This window comes from Callithrix jacchus, chromosome 18, assembly GCF_049354715.1.
Source record: "Callithrix jacchus isolate 240 chromosome 18, calJac240_pri, whole genome shotgun sequence".
Classification (NCBI taxonomy): Eukaryota; Metazoa; Chordata; class Mammalia; order Primates; family Cebidae; genus Callithrix; species Callithrix jacchus.
In genome coordinates this window covers 14,737,007-14,754,234 of record NC_133519.1, presented here as the reverse complement: position 1 = coordinate 14,754,234, position 17,228 = coordinate 14,737,007, and the positions used below count along the sequence as shown (strand labels likewise).

The following is a 17,228-nucleotide window of genomic DNA, read 5'->3' as shown; positions in this document are numbered from 1 at the left end:
TGAAGGTCGAAGGTGATTTTAGCGAAAGCATTTCAGGGGCTGGTGAAGGAGATGCAGGAGTGCAGGCAGTGGAGGAGATAAGGGAGAGGCTAATGGGAAGGACACAGACCACAGCAGAGTGGATGGGGTGGGCGGGGGGAGAAAACTGAGCAGGCTTATTTGGGGAAGGAAAGAATCAACGGAGACGGATATGAAGGCAGGGTCAAGAGAGGGTCCCGGCGGAAGACAATGGAAGGTGCTGAGAGGGGAGGAGGAGTGGGGGGAGAAGAGGAGGGGAAGGGGAGGGGAGGGAGGAGAGGAGAGGGGAAGGGGAAAGGGGAGGGGTAAGGGAGGGGCCACAGGGAGCAGCTGGTCGGAAGGCCCCGGCCTCCCCAGGCAGGGGAAGGGGAAGGCTGGCGTGCCTGTGTGCAGTGGGATTTGTAGGTGACAGGAAAGCTGCAGAAGCTATTTTGCTCCGTGAAGTGGGAGGCAGGACCATCTGCTGAGGCATGGTGGGAGCTGGTGGCAGGAGGTGAGGAGGGGCAGGAGAATCAGCTTCCCAGCATCTCCTCCGTGCTTGCTCCGTGGCTGTGGTGTGGCCCTTCAACATTCCACAGCTGACCCTGGGAGACGCTGGGCTGACCCAATGCTGGAACGTTCTGGGCAGAGCGACCAGTACCAGACTATGGGCTCCGGGCTGGATTGGGAAGCACTTAGGGGTTCCTATAAGGAAGCAAGCAACCAGGAGGAAAGGGAAGGGCCGTAGTGTGCGCTGGGAGCACAGATGGAAGGGAGAAGAACTGAAGAATCGGGATGGCCAAATGCTGAATGAATGAGTTCGGAGCTGGAGCTCCTCCCGACGGCAGTGGGCGCCCATGGGTGTGTGCTGCTTTAGTGGAGTGGAGAGGAACATCCTGGAGAGGAGGAGACCCAGGGAAACAAAGCCGGGGTATCGGACAGACTTCACCTCCGCCACTCAGAGAAGGTCCTCAGACGGGGACCTGGGGGCTGGAAGCCCCTCCAGCAGAGTCCAAGTGCTCAGGCAGCGCAGGGAAGGAAAACCAGGGACGCCTGCAGCAGCGGGGAGAAAACGGGGCGCACGAGTGGCCAGAGCCTCCGAGGAGGCGTTATATCGTGACGCAGAAAATGCGTCCCCCAAGAAGCAACGAGAGTTAAAATGACAGTGGCCCTGCCCCTCAGACACACCCAATAGGATCCTGGGTGCAGGAGAGCTAGGGTAAGCGAGCGGAGCCAGGAAGAGATTCCCAGAGGCTGAACGGACCAGCATTGGGGGACCAGCATTGGGAGACCAGCGGGGCAGGAGGCACAGGCAGGGCTGAGGACCTGTCCTGGGGGAGGGGTGGAGCTGGGACCTCGCCAGCCTCAAGAGATTAAGGCCTCTTTCTGTGTTGCAGGGGTGGCAGCACTGAGGCCAGATGCCACTTGCTGCCCAAGGCTCAGGGTTCCACAGACTCTGGAGAAAGGCTGGTGTGGGCTAAACAGCCTCTCCCTGGGTGCAGGTGGGTGTCAGGTGGCATTCATGGGGGTCTGTGGCAGGATTCCCACCTGAGACTGTTTCTCCTGCAGAGGGAACAGATCTTCTCTTCACATCATCCCCCGCATACACCCCTCCAGCCTCCTTTCTTAAAAATACAGGTGGAGGCTCACCATGTTGCCCAGGCTGGTCTTGAACTCCTGGGCTGGGCTCAAGTGATCCTCCTGCCTCAGCCTTCCCAAGTGCTGGGATTACAGGCGTGAGCCCCTGTGGCCAGTCTATGTTTTTGAGAATGAAGTATTGTTCTGTGACAGAAGATTGGCTGTGTCAGATGGAAACCAGCCTGGGGGCAGGGCTGGATCATGCTGATATTGAAGTATAGCTTGAGAAAGCTATACTTCAGGCCAGCACTAACCTTGGCCCTGACTCCTGGGACCCCCTCCTCATCCGCCCTCCGTTACCTGGAGGAAATCTCCATTTAATGTATAAGACTTAATGGCCAGGGCGGGCGCAGTGGCTCACACCTGTAATCCCAGCACTTTGGGAGGCCAAGGCGGGTGGATCGCAAGGTCAAGAGATCGAGACCATCCTGGCCAACATGGTGAAACCCTGTCTCTACTAAATACAAAAAATTAGCCGGGCATGGTGGCGCACACCTGTAATTCCCAGCTCTCAGGAGGCTAAGGCAGGGGAATCACTTGAATCGGGGAGGCAGAGGTTGCAGTGAGCCGAGATCATGCCATCACACTCCAGCTTGGGGGACAGGGCAAGGCTCCATCTCAAAAAAAAAAAAAGTATGTATGACTTAGCTTCCTTGATACTCACGTGAGAAGCCAGGAAGATGTGAGGCACGGGGAAAAGCGGGGAGTAAAAAATAAAATAAAAAACCTTAAAATATGTACCAGGTACTTTCCTTACACACCCCCATCTGGCGTGTGTTAGGGATGAGAGGATGTGTTTGGAGAAGTGAACAGTTCAAGGTCTTAGGCACCCAGCCAAAGTCCCCATGATGTGCCTCAGTACCACCCAGCAGCCCATCTTCATCTTCAGATGAGACTCAGATCCCGGGACATCTGCACATGGACAAGGTCCTGTTCCCCACTAGTCAGATTCCAATTTGTCCATGATATCCCAGATCTACCCACTCAACATTTAAGAGAGTTTCTGTCTCTTCTTTCACCACCAGTCTTGGTTAAACATCAGAAAAGAGACAAATTACACACTTCTCAGAAATTGAAATTTTATAAAAAGGCATTTTTCTCTTATATCCATAAAATGATATAATTTTTGCAAGTATAGAAATGTGTCATAAATTATAATGTTCCTTAATTACAGCTCAATGCAACTTGGTACTTTCTTCCCTCCCTAAAAAACGAGAGAGAACCAAAAAATAATATATATATATATAACTGTATATATATATATTTATATAATATAGACAAACAAAATATGAAAAAAAATCATTTCCTCTTTGGTATAAAAATCAGACTCTCACCTTGAGAGACACACAGACAGACATGATACTGGGTTTGTAAACTGTGCGGCCAAAAGGGATTTCCCTGCCAAGACTTCCCTCTCCCACTCCCTGCCCACCCATCCCCACCTCACTGCAGCCCCTCCAGTTCCTTTGGGGCTCCCACATGGAACATTTAAAATCCCCCTACCCACTCCCAGCTCCACGCCATTCCTGAAGTATCCCCTGACCCACTACCAAAAAAAAGAGGAAAGGATTCTTCTCAAGGCTGATTAGGTAGCGACTAACTTGGGAATCGCCTTATTTAGGGAATAGCTTCATAGGTGTGGACGATGTAAAGGACATGCTGTGGCCGGACTCTGACTGTGTCCCATCCAGTCCAAGCCAGGTGCTGGCCTGGGCCTGGCTGTGCCCTTCTCCTCCTCTACCACCCAGTACAAGGACTCCACCACCTCTTGCCAGATGCTGGGCCTGAGGGGCGGGGCTCCTTGCTTCTGGGAGAAGGGAGAAGAAAGGCCAATTCCCCTTCCAGCCTCATCTCAGGCAAAGGGCCCTGGGGTTTAGGTGCAAGAAAGCACCAGATGGGGAGTCAAAGGGAGGTTAAAAGGAGTCTGCCAATAAACTTGGGTTTAAATTTAACATTAAAGAAAACTACCCCTCCCCACCAACCAAATTTCAGACGCAGCTTTAGCTCACTAAGGATTTGGGGGCTACTTTCCCAGGCTCCAGCCCAAGGCCAGCAGGACTAAGGAATCCAGGAACTGATACATGTGTGTTGGGGGCAGAGGGCGGCACTATACGCTCAAGGTGAGGAAGGAGACAGGACCAAACCCTCTTTTGCCCTTCCCACCACCCTCTGCTGACGGGCACCTCCCTCCCTGGTCAGCTCCTCTGTCCCACAGAGCACTGGCCACTGCAGAGAGCGCCAATGCGGATCCTCCCGAACCGCCCCATGGCCCGCCAGGCTGCAGCATCCCAGCATGTGCCAGCCTCCTCTTCCCAGGAGTTAAGACACCAACCACAACATAAAAGTCACATAAAGCCCTCCTCCACTTGCCAAATGAAAAAGACAAAACCAAACTGGACACAACACAAATCAAGGAGAGACATACACGATGTGAGGGGCCGAGGCCCCTGCAGGTCTCTGGCTTCCCGGCATGGTACATTCTTGTGTAATTCAGGAACAGGGGCACTAGGGCCCCTCTGGGGAGTAGGAGTAAAAAAATAAGGAGATTATAGTCTCCCTGTGGGTCCCAGGCTGGGCAGGGGCAGACGCAATCTCTCACAGTTTTTTCTCGTTTTTGGTTCCACATCTGATCCCCGACCGGGGCTGGCTCCCCGTGCCTCAGCCTCTGCTCTGCCCTTGGGCCTGCTTCCTCTAGCTCCCCAGCAGGTAGAAGGGCCTGCAGCTGGGGATGGATGCCCCAGCCACACGTGGTGGGACCAACAGGACAGAGTCTACCGGGGGGACGGGAGGCAAGGAATGAGGACCAGCAGTTTCGAGACGCTGTTCCCTCAGTGACTGGCCAGCCCTGGGTGCTCTGGTCACTGGCACAGGGCATCCATCCTTGGCCTTCAGCCCTTGAGGGGCTTGTCGGCACCGCCACTGGGGCTACTGGCACTGTCACTCTTCTTCCTGCGCAGGCTCTCAATCCAGCTGGAGCTGGAGCGGGTGGTAAAGCTGGAGAGCGCAAGGGAGCTCAGCCGCATGTTCTTGCCAGACATGATGAGCTCCCCAAAGCCCTCCTGGTGGGAGAAAGCATAGCCAGAGCGCCGGGAGCCTGTGCGGCCAACCCGCCGCATGCAGCGGTGCTGGGCCTTCTGCTTCTTCCTCACCAGCTGGGTGTAGCGGACCTGCAGAGGGGCATAGGGAAGAGCCCTCTGTCAGCATGGAGATGTCAGACATCACCAAGGAGAAGGGACCCTGAGCACTGGGGACCAGGCTGATGTGGAGGCCTCCACAGCCATCTGCACAAGGCTTCTGTCCACAGGGAGAGCAGATAAGCACCACCAACACACTGAGCAGTCACACGGCCCTGCTGAGCCCCACCAGTGTTCAAGCCAGGGGCCTTTCTGGACATCCCATCGCTGCCTCCCACAGCGGGTAACCCGGCTTCTCACCGTGTCGGAGAGATCTGGCTTCAGGTTGAGCCTGAGGAATCGAAAGGCAACCACAGGCATAATGCAGACGACCGTGGTGAGCACGATGGTCAGCCACACAGTGGGCTGGGCCAAGGTGTTCTGGGCATTCCCTGGGGACAGAGAGGAGTCGGTGGCCTTGGGAGTCATGATGCGGACCTTCCCCATTCCCATTTCTGGCTCCACTTTCCCACTCTCCAAGCCTAAGTCCCCTCTGGCTTCCCACTTCTCCAGGCCCGCCCTCCAAATGCAGATCTCCACATTTAGTTCCCAGCTCCCCCAGAGCTCCAGACCTGCTGCTTCAGGTGCCGGACTTGACATCCCTGTAGAACACCTAACAAGCATCTCAAATTTCCCGTGGCAAAACTCAACTATTGTTTCCTTCCCCCAAATCTGCTCTGGGTCTTTCTTAGCTCAGGAAATGCCACAACCCGTTCAGTTGCTCCCACTAAAAATCCCGCAATGGATCTTGATTCATTTCTTTTAAAAAAAATTTTTTTAATTTCTGTTTTTTGGGGTTTTTTTAAATCTTGATTCATTTTTCTCTCTTCTTTGGATCCCACATTCAATCTGTTGGTTCCATTTTCAAAACATCTCTGGAATCCCACAGCCTTTTACTCTATTCCAAGCCCCGATTATTCTCACCTGGTGATTGCTCTCACCTCCTAACCGGTCTCCCCATTTCCACCCTTGCCCCCCTACACTTGATTATCCACAAAACTGTTAAGAGTGGCCCTTTAAAAACATAAGTAAGCTTATGGTAGTTCCCTGCTCAAAACCCTCCAATGATTTTTGCTCACATTTAGATTAAAATTCGAAAATTCAAAGTTCTTCCTCTGACCCATAAGGGCTTAAATAATCTGGACTAATTCCCCATTCCCCCAGCAACTCATTTCCTCCACTCCTCTCCAGCTCCACGTGCGGAAGACCTCCTCCCAAGCCCCAGCTGAAGGCCTTTCTATTACTGTTTCCTCTTCCTGGATTGACAGTTCCCAGAGAGCCACATGGCATGCTCCTTCTCCCTTTATCAGATTTCTCTGTGCTGGCCAGGCATGGTGGCTCACACCAGTAATCCCAGCACTTTGGGAGGCCGGGGCAGGTGTATCACCTGAGGTCAGGAGTTCAAGGCCAGCCTGGCCAACATAGCGAAACCCCATCTCTACTAAAAATACAAAACTGAACCAAGTGTGGTGGCAGGTGCTACTCAGGAGGCTGAGGCAGAAGAATTACTTGAACCTGGGAGGCGGAGGTTGCAGTGAGCCAAGATCATGCCACTGCATTCCAGCCTAGCAACAGAATTAAGACTCCGCCTCAAAAAAAAGAAAGGATGTATCTGTGCCAATGTCCCTTCCTCAAGAGGTCTTTGCTGACAATGCTTGTCACTCTCTAGCCTACTTAATGTTTCTTAAAGGACTTATTAGTTCCAGACTTTTTTTTTTTGAGATGGAGTTTCGCTCTTGTTACACAGGAGTGCAATGGCACGATCTCAGCTCACCACAACCTCCGCCTCCTGGGTTCAAGCAATTCTCCTGCCTCAGCCTCCCGAGTAGCTGAGACTACAGGCGTGCGCCACCATGCCCAGCTAATTTTTGTATTTTTTTAGTAGAGACGGGGTTTCACCTTGTTGACCAGGATGGTCTCAATCCCTTGACCTCATGATCCACCCGCCTCGGCCTCCCAAAGTGCTGGGATTACAGGCGTGAGCCACCGCGCCCGGCCTAGTTCCAGACATTTTATCTGTTAACTTGAAATAAAAAAATTAAATAATAGCAATAATAGTAAAACAAAACTTTATAATTTATAGTGGTTTTATAATAAAGTAAATTTTACTGTGTTGTGTGCTGTTTAACACAATACCTCCCCAGCTCTGTTTAAGGTGGAATAACTGCCTTCCTGCAAACCATTACACCTTATTTATCCTCCCCATATTCTTAGCAAAGTTCCGAGGCATCTAAAAGTTCCTGGTTTTCTTGCTAACCAGCTGCAAGGTCACAGAGCGAATAAACTCAAAATTGCAAAATGCGTTTCTCAAAATGTTATTTTTCAAATGTAAGTACATCACAGTCTGTCACATGTGAACTGCTCTCCGTTCTGGCTTCTGTAAACCTGCCTCCTGCTTCATCATCGGCACCACCCAGCTGCATAAAAAGCATCCCATTTTCTTTGTCCCTTGCTCAGAATTAAAAAGCAATTCCGCTAAGCCCATGATCATGATGAATAAAATCTTCCTGCAACCCCGTTGGTCTCTCATTTCCCGCTACAATAAATTATCTGTCTCTCATACATAAAATCCAGGAGGGCAACCGCTTCACCTGTTGGTTAATTAATTGCAGCCACCTGGGCATTCCGAATAATGGGTCACCTACTAGGAGCTTTAAAATGCTTGTGTGACAAATGAACAAACAGATCTGAAGCAAATGCCAAGACTAAATGCTTCCTTCACTTCACGCCTCCCCCCTCTGTGCCACCCAGCACGGCCACCCTGGCACCGATTCTGAAGCACTTCACACTTGGTCACTCCGGTAACTCCCTTGCTGGACGTCAGTGCCAGCTTCATCTTTCTCAAGCAGCCTTTTGATGCTGCTCCCTTTGCTTCCTCTAAAGAAATGAATCGAGTCTCCCAGCAAGTTGAATGCAGTCCTGACACCCCAAGAGCTCTGCCTTTCCAGCCTCTCTCCCACTGTTTCTCAGTGAGGGCTCTTGCCCATTCTGGCTGGAGCACTTTCCATTCCCTACAAACACCTCCAGTTCTCCAGCTTGGAATCTGACTCCCCACTCCTTTCTCTACTCACAGCAGCCCCCTCTCTGGAACTGTCCCCGGCTACCGCACCAAAAGCAGCTCTGCTGACCACGAGGCCTGGCCTCCCGTGCTCTGGCAGGGATGTTCTTCACTTTCATGGATATGGAAGCTCTTTGGGGGCAAGGCCTGGGTCAGATAGAACACGATATCCCCGCAGCACCTCACTGAATATTTGGCACGTAAGGAATGTCGAACCTGGAGAGTGGCTGACGGCCCTGCTAGTCCCAGAACAGCTGTGATTCCTCACTGATTCAAGGAGGCCACAGGGACTTACCCACAAACCGGAACTGGTTGGGAAACATGTCGAAGAGCCCATTGCTGTGCATGGCAAAGAGGATGGCAAAGTAAACAGCAAGGCTGCCCCAGATGAAGAAGTGGTTGATGGCCGTCCAGTAGCCTGTGTCCAGCCCTATCTGCAGAAAGTAGGCACAGTCAGGCCTACTTTCCCCTCAAAAACCCCTTCCCCCGAAACAGAACTGTGGTGCCCAGGGCAGTCCCAGGGACAGAAGGCTCACTCCTTCCAGAGAAGCGGGGAGTTCCTGGATGGCCTCATACCTGCACACTAACCACGATGACCAGTGACGTGGCCACAGTGACTGCAAAGGACTGGTAGTCAGCCAGCTGGGTGCCATCATCCCGGGTGGCCTCAGCAAACACCCCGTAGGGAATGAAGAACATGAGCACGGAGGTGTAGATGCCCTGGGCGATGCAGATGAAGAACTCCCGCTTGTTGAAGAGAAGGTTCAGCTGGCCCGGCTCATACAGCTTAGGGTACTCCATGCTCCGCTGCTCGGGGACATCCTGTGTGGGAGGATCACACAGCATGGGGGTGCCTCAGAGGTTACCGTTTTGACTCAGGGTGGTCGAGGGCAGACTCTGTCCCTGCCTCCTTTCCAAAGTCTTTGGCAGCTACAACCAACCTCAAGCCAGCTACCGGAAGCCTAACTCAGCTCAGCGACCCAGGAGAGTTCTAGATCAGCTGCAGCCAGGAGGGAGAACCAGCCACACCCTCCCCAGCTGAAAGAACTGCCTTCCCAGTGGCCACAGGCAATGGGCACAAGTGTCACACACCACGTCTATGTGACTCCTTCAAGCCGTGACCTTCCCCGCATCCCGTCTGATCATCAAACTCCCCCATACCTGATCAAACACCCCCATAGCCAGGACTGGCAGGGAGGTGTATACGATGTTATACAGGGTGATGAAATACTGGTCATAGACGGTCTGAAAGAGAACAGGGAGCAACCTTTGTTTGCTACACATCAGGCACAGGAAGACAGCTGATGTCACATACAGAGAACGCTAAGAAATTTTTTCAGACTCCTTCTCTGCCACTTTAACAAGCTTTTTTTTTGAGATGGAGTCCTGTTCTGTCACCCAGGCTGGAGTGCAGTGGCGTGATCTCAGCTCATTGTAACCTCTGCCACCCGGGTTCAAACAATTCTCCTGCCTCAGCTTCCTGAGGAGCTGGGATTGCAGGCATGCACTACCATGCCCAGCTAATTTTTGTATTTTCAGTAGACATGGGTTTCACCATGTTGGCCAGGCTAGTCTTGAATTCCTGGCCTCAAGCAATCTGCCTGCGTTGGCCTCCCAAAGTGCTGGAATTACAGGTGTGAGCCACTGCACCCGGCCCTTTTTTTTTTTTTGAGATGGAGTTTCGCTCTGGTTGCCCAGGCTGGAGCGCAATGGCATGATTTTGGCTCACTGCAACCTCGGCCTCCTGGGTTCAAATGATTCTTCTGCCTCAGCCTCCCGAGTAGCTAGGATTATAGGCGTATGCCACCGCACCTGGCTAATTTTGTATTTTTAATAGAGACAGGGTTTCTCCACATTGGTCAGGCTGGTCTTGAACATCCACATGCCTCAGCCTCCCAAAGTTTGCGATTACAGGCCTGAGCCACTGCACCCAGCCTAATAAGCACTTTTTAAGAGTATGTACCAGAAAATAGCTAGGCCCTGGGGAACTGAGTGATAAACACGACAGAACCTCTGCCCTGAGGTTTATGGATTTGCACTACAGTGGACTGAAGACATTTATTACCTGGGCTGAGAAGCCGCAGAAGAAGCCAAACCAGAAGTGGACCATGGTGAAAGCAAAGTTTTTGTAGAAGAAATAGCAAAGAAACTTGCACATTCTCAGGTAGGACCAGCGCCCATGCACCAGCAGGAGGCGCTGCAGGAACTTGAACTGGGAGAAGGAGTAATCGGAGGCCAGGACAGCCTGGATCCCTTCCTGCCCACTGATGCCCACACCAATGTGAGCAGCTGCAGAGACAAGAGATGACAAGAGGATGAAGACGGCCACACACTTGAGAGCCTACCAAGTTACAAGCTCCTTTCCATCATTCTTCTCCAGCCCAGAGACTCAGTGGGCCCCTCCCCAGCCTGAGGCCCAGCGTGCACACCTGCAGAGTCCGCACTCACTTTTGATCATGCTGACATCATTGGCTCCATCTCCAATGGCAAGCGTCACAGCCTTCTTGTACTTCTTGACCAGTTCCACCACCTGTGCCTTCTGCAAGGGGGTCACGCGGCAGCAGATGACAGCTTTGCAGGCACACGCTGTCTCCAGAAACTCCAGCTCCATGTCCGCCTCCAGCGCATGGGCCTGGAGCACAGAGAAACCTGAGAGAGCCAATCTTCCCAGGAGACACCTGGGAGTCTCAGCTCCTCCCCATCCCCTTTGAGACCAGAGCCTCCTCCAAAATCAGGGGAAATTAGAACAAGATATAAAAGTCATGGCTCAGAAGTGCTCCCTGGAAAGATACTCTCCAAGCTAAGGATAGCGATGCCTACCAGGCTGTGACCATTGATGACCAGGGCGTACTCCCCAGCAACAGCCTCCAGGTCAGAAGTTAGCTTGGAAGAAGAAAGTTTCTCCTGATAGGTGAAGCCGTTGCCTACGGAGCGGGATGAGTCCATCATCTTCTCCCGGGCTTTCCTGTCGAGGCAGAAATGATACGGCTGTGGTCTTCCAGGACAGCAGTAGGGAGCAGGGATTCAAACCTAAACGGGGTCCAGAAACCCCCTCCTGAGCCCTGGGCACAATGCAGAGCACCACCTCCCTTGAGCTTCTTGTTTACCTGAGCTCCTCCCGCACCTCCAGGACAGTATGGCCGGTGACTATGAACACTTCGGTCATGTCGTCCGTCAGCATCTTGCAGGAATAGCCGATGTTCACAGCCGTCTCTACCAAGAGAGAACGCAGGAGCTACGGACAGGCACCCAACAAGGTCAGCACCCTCGCCTGCCTGATGTCCTCAGCTCCATGCAAGGGTCCAATGGGGCTACTGTCAGTTGCAACTGCCCGTGCCCTGCTGGGCTCTCACCTTGCTTGTCTCCGGTTAGCACCCAAATCTTGATGTTGGCCAGCGTCAGGAGGGCAATGGTCTCTGGAACGCCTTGCTGAAGCTTGTCCTCAATGGCCGTTGCACCCAGGAGCTGAAAATACCACAAGGGTTCCTGGCACAAGAGTCACAGGCATGAGCCCTCCATGCCCCACCTTGGCCCGTCCCGCAGCCCATACCATCATGTTGTTCTCGACCTCCTCGTAGATGCTAGCCAGCCTGTCCTCCCGGCTGTCCTGGGCCAGGCTGGCCTGGAGGCGTCGCTCAGCCCACTCCTCATAGTACTCTTCATCCAGGTCCCTGTAGGCCAGCACCAGGGTCCTCAGCCCTTCCCCTGCGTACTCCTGGAGGCAGAGTGGAGGGGCACACCTGGTAAGTGTGGAGAGCTACTGGACAGCGTGAGGATGACAATGACCAATCTGCACTGTAGACTGGACATGTCTCAACAGTGTAGACTTTAGGGACTGTCTCCACACACACAAAGAGGTCACTATGGGAGCTGATGTTAACTTGCCTGACTGTAGTCACTATATATACACATCAAAACATCATGTTGTATACCTTAAATTTACACAATAAAACAAAACTAAGAGTAGCAGAGCCCCCAGGCCGGCCCCTCCTCTCCTCACACCCACATTAAGGTGGTCCATGGTGGTGTTGAGCAGCTCCTGAGTGGAGTGGTGCAGTCTGTCGAGCAGGATAGTGTCAGCCCCTTTGCAGTAGAGTCGGATCTTCCCCTCTGGATTCCGCACTATGAATGGAGCAGAAAAATTCAGACAGGTAATGACTCCCAACCTAAACACGTCGAGAGTCACCCGGTACACTTCCCCCATTCCAGGCCTGAATCCTGTCCCTAAACGCCCCAGGACCCCAGTCCTGGCCTCACCTATGACTGACATCCGCTTGCGGATGTTGTTGAAGTCCAAGATGGCCAGCAGCTGGTAGGTGATGGCTGTGCCCATCTCATGGACGGTGATCGTTTTGGGGGTGCGAGAGCGGAATACAAAACCAAAGTTCCTGGCTGCAGTGACCAGGGCCCCCTCATCTGGGGACTGAGCTTTGTAGTACAGCTCTCCTGGGTGGGGAGGAAGAATACATGTGGTATAAGTGCCTCTCTCAGCCACGTGCCCCGCCCAGGAAGCCCCAGCCCAGCTGCATTGCAGAGCAGAGCAGAGCCCAACAGCGCAAGTCGGGTCAGGAGGGCGCGAGCCGGCTCCTCAGCCCACCTTCGTTCTTTTCTTCCGACATGACAGTATGACACAGGGAAAGGAGGCGGAAGAACTCATGCGTGTGGGGGTCCCCGATCTTGACAGCCTCCAGGAGGCTGGGGTCCCAAAATAAGAACTTCTTGTCAGCCAGAGGATTGAAGGAGAAGTCGACAGGTTCTGGCTTCTGGAACAGGTAAGAAGGCTCTTAGGAAAGGCTGGGGCGCCAGGCTGCATCCTGGGGGAGAGTTCATCCCTGCCCTCCCAACTCTCAGTAGGATCCTGTCCATTGTGGACCTCAAAATTTCTACTTCCATCACCAGTCCTGACTTAAAATACCCATTTCTCCAAGCATCTTCCATTCCTTATCCAGACAACACAGCACTCCTGGCCACACTAACTGTTACTGGCCAGGCACCCTGTTTCAATGGCACACAGAATTAGAGAGACTGAAGCTTACCTCTCCCAATTCAGCTTTGTGTCCCAGGACATCAAACACGTCACCTACACACAGCCAGGGCAGAAAAGGCAGCAATGTCAGAGCCGGAGAGCTCCAGAGCACGGAAAGAGGCCTCCAATGCAGAATCCCTGCAGGCGCGGAGCCCCTCAACCCTAATCGCGGAGCAGCTGTCACAGTGTCAGTCATTCAGTCACACTGCTGACTCGAGGGATGGGAGACAGCAGGCACCCCAGACCCCAGAACCCCTAGACCTGGTCATGGAAGAGCCCTCACCATCCCTGTCTCCACCCTGAGATGGCACTCCCCCAGGGCAGCTCCCAGGCCTCCTTACACACCCATTAGACCCGTGCAGTAGACACGGCTCAGACACTGGCCATAAGGCCTGGGACAGTACAGAAAGCAGTTACAAGCCGCGTCCACACTCTGCATAGAAGTCAGCCCCCAAGGCCGTCCCAGCAGCACAGCCACAGGCCACTGAAGCAGGGCCACACTGGGAATACCAACCGCAGCCACAGTTCACAGACTCACAAGGACCCTGAGCAGCAACAGGGGAGACTCTAGCAGGGTTCTGCCTGGCCAGGATGCCCAGAGGCCAGTGTCTCACTTCAAACAGCTAAAGAACTCCTCTATCACTTGGAGCTAAGACCAGGGTTGGGGTATCAGGGGAGTACTCTCAGAATCGGCTTCCTTTTTTTTTTTTTGAAACTATTTCACTCTTGTCGCCCAGGATGGAGTGCAATGGTGTGATCTCAGCTCACTGCAACCTCTGCCTCCTGGGTTCAAGTGATTCTCCTGCCTCAGTCTCCAGAGTAGCTGGGATTACAGGCACCTGCCACCACACCCAGCTAATTTTTGTATTTTTAATAGAGACAGGGTTTCATCATGTTGGCCAGTCTGGTCTCGAACTCCTGACCTCAAGTGATGTGGCTGCCTCGGCCTCCCAAAGTGCTGGGATTACAGGTGTGAGCCACTGCGCCCAGCCAGGATCTGCTTCCTGGCATAGGACACAGAATGGACCTCTTCTTTGGGTGTGGATTTTTCTCGAGAGACAGGGTCTCACTCTGTCACCCAGGCTGGAGTGCAGTGGCAGGATCACAGCTCACTGCAGCCTTGACCTCCTGGGCTCAAGTGATCCTCGCACCTCAGCCTCCTGAGTCACTGGCCACCTGAGACCACAGGTGCACGCCACCACACCTGGCTAATTTTAAAATTTTTTGTTCTGCTTTGGTGGAAATAAAAGAAAAAAAAAAGAAAGAAAATTTTTTATAGGGATGGGGTCTCACATCATTGCCCAGGCTGGTCTCACACTCCTGCGCTCAAGCAATCCTCCCACTTCAGCCTCCCAAGTGCTAGGACTACAGGCATGAGCTGCTGAGCCTGGCCAGGATGGACCTTTCGAGGCCCCTCAGACTCAAATAGGAAGGAAGAAAAACCCCATGTTAAAGAAACTGTGGGGCCCCAGTTCTACTGTCCTTCCAGGTGAGGTGCAAGCCCCAGCCCCAGTGGTGCCACCATACCGTAGCTGCGGCCATAGATGGAGCACTTGTTGAAGACCATGATGTTCTGGGTGAGGGTGCCTGTCTTGTCGGAGAAGATGTACTCCACCTGGCCCAGCTCCTCGTTTAGCGTGGTGGTGCGGGCTTCTGCGGGCGTCCGCTTCTTCATGCAGAACATTTTCTTATCCCAATTGATGAAGTAGCTGTGGCCCAGACGGATGACCTCCACACTGCACAGGGGACAGGAGGTGAGGCTTGGGTCGAGAAGGGGAGGAGGTGCCCCACCCACATGGGCCTTCGCTGCAGGCCCTCCGCCTAGGGAGAGACGAGAACGGAGAAGACACCTGGGCACAGGAACCTGGGTGGGAAAGGGCAAGGAGAGCCTGCAGGTGGAGCCAGCCGCACACAGCCAGCAGTGGAACGCCCCGACCCGACCCTCCTGACGCTCTCCAGACAAGAAGGTGGAAAGGGCCTGGGCAGGCAGGACAGACAGCAAAGGAGGAAAAGGGGCTGCAGACAAGGTGCACAGCCAGTTCTTACCTCAGGACTAGTAATACAGAAACCATGCAGAGAAAAACAAGAGAAAGTGCCAGAGAAAAGGGAGAGAGAAAAAAGAGAGAGAAATAATGAGGGTGCTGTGCATGCCACAGCTACATACACGCCATCTCAAAGGGGGGCCACCCCGGGGAGGGGACGTGGAGGTGGCCTGAAGCCCACTCCTCACTGCCCCACACAGGCAGAGGAGTGTGCTCCTTCCACTCTGGGCTCGGGGCTCTACATCCCTGATTCTGAACACGGGGCAGGGTTGAGGTGCTGACCCCAGAGGGAGAGGGCCCTGGGCATCTGCGGAACACCACCTCTTCCCAACAACACAGCGCTTTGTGGTGGTTGTTTGCTCATTTGTTTTTTAAGCTAGTGTCTCTGTCACCCAAGCTGTAGTGCAGTGGCGTAATCACAGCTCACTGAAGACTCAAACTCCTGGGCTCAAGCAATCCTCCCACCTCAGCCTCCCTAGTAGCTGGGAATACAGGTGCACACCACCACACCTGGCTAATTTTCATTTTTTGTAGAGATGGGGTCTCGCTGTGTTGCCCACGCTGGTGTTGAATTCCTGAACTCAAGAGATCCTCCCGCCTCCACCTCCCAAAGTGCTGGGATTACAGGTGACGGCCACCATGCCCAGCCAATGTAGTGCCTTTAACATCTCCAGGTCTGTTCATATCCTCTTCTTTGCTAATCATCATCTTTGGGATACGTACTGTCAGCGTTTCCAGAAAGGGCCGTGTTTAGGTCCAGTGCAGCTGACCAAGGGGGCCATATCTGGAGCCCTGCTTCCCACCTGACTAAGGCTCCTGTCAGGATCCCACGACCAGGCAAAAACTCAGACACTGGGAATGTCTTCACATTCCAAAGAGCCTTTTCCTCACGCAGCCCTTCAACCCACTCTCAGCCTCCCCCAAACATACACACTGTGACCTGATGAGACTCAGAAGGAAAACTGCTTTAGCAGCTCCCAAGGGCTTCAAGTGAACTGAGATACAAAACACAGATACAAAGACCGTAGGTGGGAAAACAAATTTAGGCTGTAAGCAAAGACATTAAAATAGTATAATGCAGAGGGAGTGGCGACAGCCACAATGAGCAGGCTACCACCCAATATATGTAAAGCCATTTAAGTTTAAAATGTATCTTCTAACCCAGCATCTTACATTAAGACAACGTATTCAAGGTGGCACAAGGACTACTGTTCCTGTTTACACGGGAAAACTGACATCAAGTGAGACCCTGAGTGACTGTAGATTTTCCTGCGGTCACACGGCCAGTGCAGAGGCAGGACTAAGCCCAGAACCTTCCATCTCCTCTTCACACTCGGGAAAAGCGAAACGGTACTCCCTCAGCACAGAAATGCTGTTATCTTCTATTTATTATCACCAGCAGTAAGGCTGGGGGGCTGGGAGAGAGCTGAGGGCTATTTGGGGAATCTGTATGAACAAAAGATGGGAGACAGGGCGAGTTTTCAGCACCTCCAAAAAACATTTCCTTAAAAATGTCACAGTTTCCCTTATCTCGAGTGCAAGGCGCTAAGCAGGAAAAGTTCCTTTCCCGGCCATTCTTCCCACCTCCTCTTCCGCCTCCTCCCCTCCATTCTCACTGGCCTGCTCCCTGCTAATGTTCTCTTCACCTCCAACAACCTGCACGTCTCCTCCATCCTATGCATGCTGCGCAGCAATGCCAGTCAGTACTTCCTAAAGCATTCTTTACACTTTTTTCTTTTTGGGGGGTGGGGGGACTTTCGGTGAAAACCGGAAAACCTGCTAGACAAATTCTACAAGAGCTGTTAACATTTAAAATGCATTTTCAGAATACAGCCTTCTGACTTTCTTCAAAAACTTTTAATGGTTAGTAAGTACAAAGTCCACAGGCAAAGATTCAAAAGCCTCCACACTCAGGGGCAAGCTATGCTTCCAGCTCTCACTCGTGGCCCAAACCCCTGGCCGGCTATTTCCACAGGCCATTCCAATGTGGCCCAGGGCCACCAGGCTCCCATCTCCACACCTTTACTCCCAGCCTTCTCCTCCTCCTCTCCTTTGCGGCTCCACCTTCACCACCCCAGTCACCACTCAAAGCCCAGAGCAAATGCCATCTCTTCTGCCCTGCCTACCTGCTTAGGGAGTGACATTCCCCAGCCCCCTGGCACCTGGTGCTTCCCACACTGTATCTCAGTCTGACACTTCCAGATCTCCCCTCCCCGACCCCTCCATCTCCTGCTGCTGAAGGCAGAGGCCACCTTATACATCTCTGTATCCCTTGCTTCACACAGAAGACTCTA

The 17,228-nt window shown here is 53.0% G+C and overlaps 1 protein-coding gene and 1 non-coding gene across 4 annotated transcripts in view; both read right to left on the bottom strand.

Moving 5' to 3' along the window:
* Positions 1-2,697: 2,697 nt before the first annotated feature.
* Positions 2,698-17,228, bottom strand: part of ATP8B2 (ATPase phospholipid transporting 8B2) — a 28,944-nt gene continuing 14,413 nt past the window's right edge. For all 3 annotated transcript variants that reach the window (XM_054247966.2, XM_008984479.5, XM_008984478.5), the window contains 16 exons: positions 14,420-14,628; positions 12,903-12,946; positions 12,464-12,629; positions 12,124-12,312; positions 11,873-11,988; positions 11,417-11,581; positions 11,220-11,331; positions 10,974-11,079; positions 10,687-10,831; positions 10,315-10,498; positions 9,932-10,155; positions 9,028-9,111; positions 8,443-8,688; positions 8,162-8,300; positions 5,070-5,200; positions 2,698-4,802 (listed from right to left, as the gene is read on the bottom strand). In XM_054247966.2, the coding sequence (XP_054103941.1) occupies positions 4,524-4,802; positions 5,070-5,200; positions 8,162-8,300; positions 8,443-8,688; positions 9,028-9,111; positions 9,932-10,155; positions 10,315-10,498; positions 10,687-10,831; positions 10,974-11,079; positions 11,220-11,331; positions 11,417-11,581; positions 11,873-11,988; positions 12,124-12,312; positions 12,464-12,629; positions 12,903-12,946; positions 14,420-14,628 (2,539 nt within the window). In that variant the 3' untranslated portion in view covers positions 2,698-4,523. The remainder of the gene's footprint in view (positions 4,803-5,069; positions 5,201-8,161; positions 8,301-8,442; positions 8,689-9,027; positions 9,112-9,931; positions 10,156-10,314; positions 10,499-10,686; positions 10,832-10,973; positions 11,080-11,219; positions 11,332-11,416; positions 11,582-11,872; positions 11,989-12,123; positions 12,313-12,463; positions 12,630-12,902; positions 12,947-14,419; positions 14,629-17,228) is intronic.
* Positions 16,683-16,745, bottom strand: LOC118149335 (U7 small nuclear RNA). Its single transcript, XR_004736720.1, has one exon. It is a non-coding gene; the product is annotated as a U7 small nuclear RNA (small nuclear RNA).